This window comes from Diaphorina citri, unplaced genomic scaffold (assembly GCF_000475195.1).
Source record: "Diaphorina citri unplaced genomic scaffold, Diaci psyllid genome assembly version 1.1 scaffold401, whole genome shotgun sequence".
In the NCBI taxonomy this organism is placed as follows: Eukaryota; Metazoa; Arthropoda; class Insecta; order Hemiptera; family Psyllidae; genus Diaphorina; species Diaphorina citri.
Genome location: NW_007377836.1, coordinates 12873 through 21800, shown reverse-complemented (window position 1 = coordinate 21800; position 8928 = coordinate 12873). Strand labels below are relative to the sequence as shown.

The 8928-nt window shown below is 37.7% G+C and overlaps 4 protein-coding genes and 1 long non-coding RNA gene across 6 annotated transcripts; 3 read left to right on the top strand and 2 right to left on the bottom strand.

The window, feature by feature from the left end:
- Positions 1-194: 194 nt before the first annotated feature.
- On the bottom strand, positions 195-1007 carry LOC108252299 (protein Peter pan-like). Its single transcript, XM_017443769.2, has 2 exons — positions 831-1007; positions 195-380 (listed from the first exon to the last, which is right to left on the bottom strand). The coding sequence occupies exons 1-2, from the start codon at positions 870-872 to the stop codon at positions 210-212; spliced, it is 213 nt and encodes a 70-aa protein (XP_017299258.1). The 5' UTR covers positions 873-1007; the 3' UTR covers positions 195-209.
- A 554-nt stretch (positions 1008-1561) lies between these two features.
- Positions 1562-2130, top strand: LOC113467088. The gene is made up of 2 exons (XR_003391286.1): positions 1562-1771; positions 2013-2130. It is a non-coding gene; the product is annotated as an uncharacterized LOC113467088 (long non-coding RNA).
- A 1988-nt stretch (positions 2131-4118) lies between these two features.
- Positions 4119-5729, top strand: LOC103508458 (28S ribosomal protein S24, mitochondrial). The gene is made up of 3 exons (XM_008473005.3): positions 4119-4432; positions 4645-4819; positions 5157-5729. Exons 1-3 carry the CDS (start codon positions 4382-4384, stop codon positions 5444-5446), a joined length of 516 nt encoding a protein of 171 aa, XP_008471227.1. The 5' UTR covers positions 4119-4381; the 3' UTR covers positions 5447-5729.
- Positions 5730-5894: 165 nt separating this feature from the next.
- On the top strand, positions 5895-7513 carry LOC103508457 (baculoviral IAP repeat-containing protein 5.2-like). Of its 2 annotated transcripts, none has more exons than XM_008473004.3 (3): positions 5895-5998; positions 6364-6739; positions 7190-7513. In XM_008473004.3, exons 1-3 carry the CDS (start codon positions 5988-5990, stop codon positions 7283-7285), a joined length of 483 nt encoding a protein of 160 aa, XP_008471226.1. In that variant the 5' UTR covers positions 5895-5987; the 3' UTR covers positions 7286-7513. The 2 variants fall into 2 exon arrangements, with proteins under 2 accessions (XP_008471226.1, XP_008471225.1); XM_008473003.3 differs by lacking the exon at positions 5895-5998 and adding an exon at positions 6143-6169.
- LOC113467085 lies at positions 7450-8920 on the bottom strand. The gene is made up of 4 exons (XM_026823061.1): positions 8813-8920; positions 8477-8631; positions 8079-8168; positions 7450-7578 (listed from the first exon to the last, which is right to left on the bottom strand). The coding sequence occupies exons 1-4, from the start codon at positions 8877-8879 to the stop codon at positions 7495-7497; spliced, it is 396 nt and encodes a 131-aa protein (XP_026678862.1). The 5' UTR covers positions 8880-8920; the 3' UTR covers positions 7450-7494.
- Between the last annotated feature and the right edge of the window lie 8 nt (positions 8921-8928).

Below are 8928 nucleotides of genomic sequence, written 5' to 3'. Positions count from 1 at the left end.
AAAACAAACATTAACATGATTTTCCTAAAATCAACAAGGAAATTTTCATAAATACAATAGCCCATTGTCATGATCACCTTCAAAACATTTTTTTCCTTCTTCAGAAAATTCTGGCATTTTCTTTCACACTTCTCACTCAATATACAGAAAATTTTGGCAAATGTTACAACTTTTACCATGAGTAGTCTGAAAAGTCCCTTTTGGGGGGGCTAAAATCTCACCTGTACAGAGGATGCAGTGAAAGGTTCCATAACTTTACGGAGATCTTTAGTCAGTGCTACACAATATCCTCCAACAGCACCTCTGTGAATGACAAAAGAGTGAGGAGCTCTCACCAATTCCTCTGGTTCAGCATCTACTGGGCCTTTCTTGTGCTTTTTCTGTAATGAAAAATTATGGTTACTTGTACAGAAAGGTAAGTAGAGGGGTTCAATGTCACTTTTAACAACTTAGGTCTTCTCATGACGGGGGTTTTACCCACCATGTGGCAACAAGCTACCCACCTCCTCACTTTAACCTCATCCAGCCTGAGTGCAGCCAGGAACCCAGCAGCATGTGATTCCCCAACTTGTACAAAGAAACCTCCAAACACTGTCTGTTCCCTGGATTTGATCTGCTATTGGAAGACATCTGCTATTCAGAGGTGTCTGTTAAGGGAGATTTCACTGTACCATATTTTCTATCAATTTCTCATCAAGCCCCAGCTGAAGTGGATATTGTGCAGTTACATGTGACCGCTATACAAAAACCTGTTCATCATCATTAAATCCCTGAGGAGGGATAAAGTCAGACAGTGATTTTCTATGTAAAGATTAGTTCAAGTGTCATACCCCTTTCCTTGACTTCTTTCTCCTCTTCATCATCTTGGGCATGATGAGGTTCTTGATTTAACAGTAAAGGTTAATTCGATTATTGCACAAACAGTAAGTAATTGAAATTTCATTAATTAATTTTAAATCTTCTACTCAAACTTTTGAACTTTCAAAATTCAAAAAAATGTAAAATGCAAATTGTCTGGCCTACAGTAAAGCTTGAGGCCCTAAATACGACCTGCCTTGTTAAGATTGTGGGAGTTTTCAGTCTCATTCTGGTAATATAATAAGAGCAGTAGTACCCATTTTCTAATGTGTATTGTGTCCTTGGTTAAGCATAGAAGCTTGGACAGAGAGTTCAACACAGGATAAGCATTTGACCAGGTGACACATATTTTGACGGTAGACATCTTTACCTCATCAGCTGCCACACTGGCAGCCACACAGAACATGATCACTCGTACAGTCTCCTGGATTGCCCACATCAGATTGATGATACTGTTCAAATACGGCGGCTCCCCAGGGCGGAACATTTTCACCGTCACATAGACGTGATTGATAATGTTGAAGAAGATCTCACCTACCTGAAATAAAACATTTGAAAGAAGAAAATTCATCTGGCTAGGGGACGTTAAACAGGGAGGAGAACAGCTAACCCTAACCAGCCTAGCTACATAGTTTGCAGTTTTCAACGGGTTCTCTATGCTTTTAAAAAACAAGTACAAGTACTCACGATGGTTGACTGTTCTTGGATCTTGGAATATTCAAATATTCTGTGGTGATACTGTACTTCTTCTATCATGGTGAATACTCGAATACCAGTACTTAGTCATCCCAGACTTATCAACAAGTACTGGTGACTACTACTTACTGGACCCTGATAACTAGCCAAGAACAGTGGACCAATGCCACAACAGTGCTAAAAGCGGCTGAGCTGATTATTGTGCAAATACTCAGAGGTAATATTTAATTTTATTAATTTTCATCATGTAAGAGGCAGCCCTTAACTGCTTAGTTGTAACAGGCTGAAGCACCACATTTTAACCTTGGTTTCAACCACCTTCTGATTGTCCCAGAAGAATTCTGGGCCTGGGGTTGAATAAGTAAGTCCCTCCATTTAGTAAATCTCTGGTTTAACCTTCTTGGTGAGGTCTTCATTTCACTGAATCTTTAGTATTAACTATTCACTTTATTTTTCAGCAAAATCATGGCCAAAACTTACCCACCCCCGTCTTCAGCTTTCACATTCAAAGGCTTCATGGCACCTGTTCACTGTGTTATGGTTGATGAAAATATTCTATTTGCTGGAACTCAAGAAGGGAAAATTCACCTATGGAACTTACAAGCAAGTTACTAACCTGTTTATTATTTTATTATTATATTATTTATTCATAGATAATGTATTGATTATTACGTGCATCAGTACTTGTAGATTATTATCATTATTCCAGACTTACAAATAGGTATCATTATTCCGTTGCCAATCTATGAAATAGTGTATTCTGTTTTAGAGACTAATAGTATTTATAATGACATGACATTTGTTCATAGTCATCAGCTGGCTTCCAGTGAGATTTCGCTTTGGACGGTCCTTTGCACGACTATGTGGAATATCGATCACGGTGTGAAAGCGAAGATGTCTACAGTCTCAACTTGGTTCAGCCATGTTGACTATCAAAAGTCACATGGTAGACAAATACGGTTCTCACGTATCTATAGATGATAGAAAACGTCACCTGTGGTATGTGTTGTCAGCTCATTGCGGAGGAAACATTGGGCGAACAAAGAGTTGACGAGCTCCATTCGATGATAAATGTAGATGCACAGGATTGGAACTGTAGCTCCACACTGAATATGATCGCTTTGGGAGGCATCCTGAAAGGAATAAAGGCTAGTCAACAACCAACAACAACAACAACAAAAACAACGTCGAAGAATGCTGCAGTGTGAAAATGAGTGACTGAACTTTGTCAAAGATCCTAAAGGTGTGTTCACACATAATATAGCGTCGATGGCCGTCGACTATGTGTCGTCGATTATGTGTCCCAACCGTTCACATTATTTGATTATTGTCTGACATTTCCAACAATTGTGTGTGAACCCGGGTTAAGGTTTTGTCAACAACACTGAAGTGATCCTGTTGTTTAAATTAATCACACCTTTATGACAATTTGCATGAACTCTAACTTCTTCTGCCGAAAGGTATCAACCATTTGCATATAGGAGACTGTAATAGGAATCACCGTTGTCAGTATACAGAGGAGAACTAGACATTTGCTGAGGATATTCTCTTTGCGATGATTTGGGCGCAGTCCGATTTGGATCTAGAAATAAGATTATAAAATGAGAGGTAAATATTTCAGTGTGGTATTTCTGATACCCTACACTAATTTTAGAGGATGCGTCTATATTCTCTCTGTCTCTCTCTCTCTCTCTCTCTCTCTCTCTCTCTCTCTCTCTCTCTCTCTCTCTCTCTCTCTCTCCCTCTTTCTCTCTCTCCCTTCCTCTTCCTCCTTTTCTCATTTGCCATTTTGTCTTTCTTTCTTCTCTGTGTCCGTATTGACCTACACCTACCTTATTTACCTTATACCTAGGTACCTTTGTAGGAAGGCCTACTCACCGAAATATTTACCAACATTGGTCTCAATCGAGCTTAACGTGGCCAAAATATTAGGTAAGGCCCTCATCTGTTTGAGTCCGTATACAATGTTAAATATCATGAGACAGTTGCTGATCCAGTATTCACACATCATGATCGTTTTGACAGTCAGCTCACGCTCCTTGTTCTTGCTGATCTGAAGCAGGAAGGATCGAGTAAGATCTTTCTCATCGTTAGAAAAATGACGATCGGGGAAAAAATCAAGTGATCTATGTGTACCTATAGCTATTAGATAATGGTAAGCTCGTATGACTTTATTGTACCCTTTTTATCGTACTGACCTATGACCACCATATTTCTAAAGGATTTCTCTATAGTTCTGACTGTCAAATTTTGACTTGGCGGGGCGGAGCGCCACCTAAAGCACAATTAAGGACATTCCGCTCGTAGGTATAGGTAAAGTTCTGGTGGAGTAGGCTGCAAAGTGTAATTGTGTTCCTTTTTTTCTGGTTCGGTAAAACAGACTCAACTCAGATTCACGAGTTGTCACCGTATGACGTCATGCGCAGAACGAACTCAAAATCGTACACTAATTGACACCCCCCTGGAAGGGGTCTTTACTTCTATTCTGACTTTAGTGATTAGAATGTATTTATTTAAACTGTCAACCAAAATCGTTGCAGATTTAAAAGTAGCCAGTTGGTAAGACTCTATGTTCATCAAGCCCCAGCTGAAGTGGATATTGTGCAGTTACATGTGACCGCTATACAAAAACCTGTTCATCATCATCATCGGAAATAATTCGGAATTTTCTTTCTGGACTCTGGACTGAATAGTCCCTGCATCATCAACCCTGTAGTCCAGAGGATCTTTTTTCCCCTTTTTTCTAAGTTCTTATCTAGTAAAATTTAAAGGAAAGCTTCTATCTTCTATAGAAGTCTTTGAATCCATAAACCAAGTGGGAAGAAATATGTTGAGAGGCATTGTAGGGAAAGACCAGGTGGTCTCACAGATTTTGTCGGTAAGTTCTTGTTGTCTTAATTTTCAACCAGGAAGAGAATTTTTCCATTAAAGTCAATTCCATGATGTGAATAGTGGTCATTTCATTTGCCTTGCTTATGGGGGACCTAGGTTTCCCATAACTAAGCAATTGGGGTTGGAAATTTAAAATGCCTCTATCTAATAGGTACTCAACCAGTAATTTATAATTGTTCCCTTTACTTTCTTTTACAGTGTAACCTGAAACAAGTTGATATCAGAGGAATCAGTACATCAGCCACTTTACTGAAGCATGTCCAAGCTGCTAGATATAAAACTTCCAAGAAAGGTGACAAACCTTTAACCTATGAGATGTCTGGTCCTCCACATACTATTGCTCATATCAAATCATGGAATTCTTGGAACACATGTAAGTATGAGATGAAATTGGTTTCTTTCAAGACAATAAAATGGACTTTGCCAGCCTAGTTAGCTTGGTTGGTACCACGTCTGCCTTGTAAGTGCTAGGTCATGGGTTTGATTCCCGCCCAAGGCAGATTTTATCCTGATAGGATAATGTTTGTTCTTGGAACAGCTGGCTTTATCCCATCCTGTCTTCCTTCCCTCTTCAATTTTGGGATGATAAGACCATAGCAGTTACAGTTCCCTCTGTCAAACTTCTCAAAAAATAAAAATAAAAAATGAACTTTTCCCTAGATAGTTACATATCATCTAACATCGAATGATTAATTCTCTTCTTGTTACAGGTAACATGTTGGATGGGTTAAGGCCTTCAGAGACAGCAGTAGAAGATGAATTCATACGTAGATTTCTAAGAGGAACCTGGCATAATTTATTCCTATCAGAAATCATAATCAAACGACAACATAATATCATTAGGATAGGTGGTATAGTTGAAAGAGCTATTCATCCTAGAAAAATATATTTTTTGATCGGTTACACTGAAGAGTTATTGAGCTTCTGGTTGCAATGTCCTGTGAAGTTAGAGTTGCAAACTGTGGAAAGTAAAAAAGATGTTGTGTTTAGATACATTTAAACTTGTTGTACCTACTGACTTGAATTGAGGAATGTTGTGCTCAACCCCCCTAAATGAAACTGTGAAACCTACCAAGGTTCAAAGGACAGACTGGATTGAGATCAGTTTTGTAGTACTTTTACTATCTTGCTTATCTTTAAATACAAGAGTTAGAGCTAGAAATGTATGTAATACTTGAGACTTATCTGAAATCTTGGGCTCTATAGTATCTACATTGGTGAAAATTTTAGCTAAGTACCCTTTCTAACTTTGGAAACTTGGAATGAAAGTTAGGAGTTTAGAGCTTCATATTTGCAAGTTTCAAGCAATAGTCACACATTGTTAATAAAAGACTTTATAATTCCTAAAAATCTTAAAATGTCTCATTGTATTTTTTACTTCTATTCTGACTTTAGTGATTAGAATGTATTTATTTAAACTGTCAACCAAAATCGTTGCAGATTTAAAAGTAGCCAGTTGGTGCTTATTCTTATTTCCCAAGCAACTAGTTCATATTGTACATCCTTATTTATTTTCCTAATTTTACAGAGTGACTTTTTCAATGGAAAGCACGTAAGTGTTGTTTTAGTTTAATTTTATAGGATTTTTAGGTAGGTGAAGTACATAAGTAAAAGTTTCAACACCCTCAAATCTATTTTAATATATCTAATAAACATGAATGAGCATTTAGTTTGAATCCCATCAAAAGCAATTTTACAGAGTGACTTTTTCAATGGAAAGCACGTAAGTGTTGTTTTAGTTTAATTTTATAGGATTTTTAGGTAGGTGAAGTACATACTACATAAGTAAAAGTTTCAACACCCTCAAATCTATTTTAATTTATCTAATAAACATGAATGAGCATTTAGTTTGAATCCCATCAAAAGGAATTCATTATGTAGTATGTGATCTAATGAGAAATGTCTTCTTTCTTTCAGAACAACTTTAGCTAAATTTCGAGAGATACTGACTCCCTACCTAAATGCAAACGAGAGGAAAGCCACCAAAATGATGTTTTATCGGAATCGATTGAAATCTTTTTCAAGTTGGCCATTTTCATCAACAGACAAATGTACGCCCGAGAATATGGCCACAGCCGGTTTCTATTCCATTTCAAAACTCAGAAATGACACTTCTGTGAAATGTTTTTGCTGTCTGAAAGAATTGGATGGATGGGAATCAATGGATGATCCTTGGGAGGAACATAAGAGACATCAGAAAGATTGTCCTTACATCAAATTGAACACAGTAGAGCAGCAGTGGACTTTGGAGGAATGGATCGATCTGCAACAAGCCATGGCTGTCAAACTTTTGGTAAATTGCGATTTTTTAATATTATTATTATTATTATTTTGTTTTTAAACCAGGGTACTTGTGCAGAAGTCAGGTCCGTGGAATATTGCTACCAAAGGAACTGGCACAAACGAGCAGTGACCAGTGTTATAGGGTTAGGTTAAACACAAAAAAGGAGTTTTCACAAATAGAGCAGTGATTAGTGTTATTATAGGGTTAGGTTAAATACAAAAAAGAGCTTTTCTTTTCCACGGACGTGACTTCTGCATAATTACCTAAACCTGAAAGTAATGGAACAGAAGATTATTCAATTTTATTGAGAAAAGGGGAAAATATACCAGCCCCAGCAGATGAGAGAAGAATGGGTCAAGGAAGGGAGATCAGTTCAGTTTCTTGAGTTATCTTTGATTTCTCTACCGACTAAAGATGGGTAGGAGGAATAAATTATTTTCCATTTTTATTCCTTTTCAGGAAATCCGCCTGAAGTCAGACTTGGAAAATCTAGAAAGCCAACTTGATATGAAACAAAACCAGTTGCAGAAAGAACGGAGAAAGAGAAGAAAATGAGTTTCAAAAACAAGAGGATTAAACCAATCATATTTGGTGATCCCCAACACTAGAAAGCTAACAGAGGCTACCTGGTACCTAATATGCAATAGATTGTAATAGTAAGTGTTAGCTACTTGGAATTACGATCATCTTTGAAAGAAAGAAAAGGGAGTGGTTAGAAGAAGAAGCTGACGTTTGGAGTTAATAAAAATAAAACGTATTCGCTTTCAACCGTTGCTGGACAAACTTTGCTTGTCACTGTATTTGTACTGAAGAGACAACATGAGAGAATTGACTATACCCACGGCCATCTGGAACAAATAAATTAATTCCTTCAGTCAATCTTCAAAGTTACTCAAGTCACGAAAAATGCGAACTCTTTTTGAGCTTTTTCAAAGATTTGGTCTTTTTTGAAGAGGTTTGACAGAGACTACTGTAACTGCTAAGGTCTTATCGTCCCGAAATCGAAGAGAGAAGGAAGACAGGATAGAAGAAAGCCAGCCGTTCCGAGAACGAACATTATCCCATCAGGATAAAATCCGCCCCGGGCGAGAATCGAACCCGCGGCCTAGCGCTTACAATGCAGACGCACTACCAACCAAGTTTTCTAGGCTGGCTAAGATTTGGTCTTAAATATCGATCAAACCGTACATTTCTCGAGACCCAGCCCGCGGATACTTTGATCTACCTATCGAATAATTTATCGAATCTCTCTTTAACTTAGAGCGACTTGGGCCTGAAATATAAAGTCCTAATAAATGCGAACTTTTTTTGAGCTATATGAGTAAACTACAAAAGCTAGAGTCCTTACCGCGGCAAGGAAAGTCGTGTTGATTGTGAACATTTGACAGAGGGAGAACTTCAGCTTCCTATGTTGCAAGTGTAAATTGAAACATTTTACCTAAAAAGAAGAAAAAATGTACAAGGGTAATTTTATTGTTACATTTATCACCATTTTGGAATGTTGCAAGTGTAAATTGAAACATTTCACCTAAAAAGAAGAAAAAATGTACAAGGGTAATTTTATTGTTACATTTATCACCATTTTGTTATTTCTGCTTGCAGTTCGTAGTGAATTGTTTTAAAGTGAAAATGACAAGGTATCACACCTTTAACAGTTTCCGACTAAATGGACGCTTTCCTTTAGAGCCACATAGATCCAAAATACAATGTTACATATTGGACCTACCTATCTTTCTGTTCTCTTACCTGATGCCGAATCCTCAAATCCAGATTGTGAACATCTATGGAGCTGGCGTACCATAAAGTTCTATTTATCTGGAATGAAATAAAAGTCATGTTGTCCTTCTGTCCAAACCAAACACTGATGTACCGGTGGATGCCCGAAATTTTCGGAGTCTGGCCTATTACACTCTATTAGATCAAAACATAATTTTGGCAGCTCACTTTCTATAGCCTTAGGTGATAACACCAACAACCTGACCAATGTTATTTCGTTTCTCAAAGACATACCTGGCTGCCTGATCAACTATTCGTACTCACAATGACCTGCTTCTGAATTCAACACACCCCCGCCAGTCTGGCCTACAGTAAAGCTTGAGGCCCTAAATACGACCTGCCTTGTTAAGATTGTGGGAGTTTTCAGTCTCATTCTGGTAATATAATCAGAGCAGTAGTACCCATTTTCTAATGTGTATTGT

Bases quoted from the DNA above. Each gene is read 5' to 3' on its own strand.
- LOC108252299 (XM_017443769.2), bottom strand. From the start codon at position 872: ATGCCCAAGATGATGAAGAGGAGAAAGAAGTCAAGGAAAGGG. The intron at 381-830 runs GTATGACACTTG...TTTTCATTACAG, and splicing joins GAAAGAAGTCAAGGAAAGGG to AAAAAGCACAAGAAAGGCCC.
- LOC103508458 (XM_008473005.3), top strand. From the start codon at position 4,382: ATGTTGAGAGGCATTGTAGGGAAAGACCAGGTGGTCTCACAGATTTTG. The intron at 4,433-4,644 runs GTAAGTTCTTGT...TTTCTTTTACAG, and splicing joins TGGTCTCACAGATTTTGTCG to TGTAACCTGAAACAAGTTGA. The intron at 4,820-5,156 runs GTAAGTATGAGA...TTCTTGTTACAG, and splicing joins ATGGAATTCTTGGAACACAT to GTAACATGTTGGATGGGTTA.
- LOC103508457 (XM_008473004.3), top strand. The intron at 6,740-7,189 runs GTAAATTGCGAT...ATTCCTTTTCAG, and splicing joins CCATGGCTGTCAAACTTTTG to GAAATCCGCCTGAAGTCAGA.
- LOC113467085 (XM_026823061.1), bottom strand. From the start codon at position 8,879: ATGAGACTGAAAACTCCCACAATCTTAACAAGGCAGGTCGTATTTAGG. The intron at 8,169-8,476 runs GTAAGAGAACAG...TCTTCTTTTTAG, and splicing joins ATTTGAGGATTCGGCATCAG to GTAAAATGTTTCAATTTACA. The intron at 7,579-8,078 runs GTAAGGACTCTA...TATTTGTTCCAG, and splicing joins ACACGACTTTCCTTGCCGCG to ATGGCCGTGGGTATAGTCAA.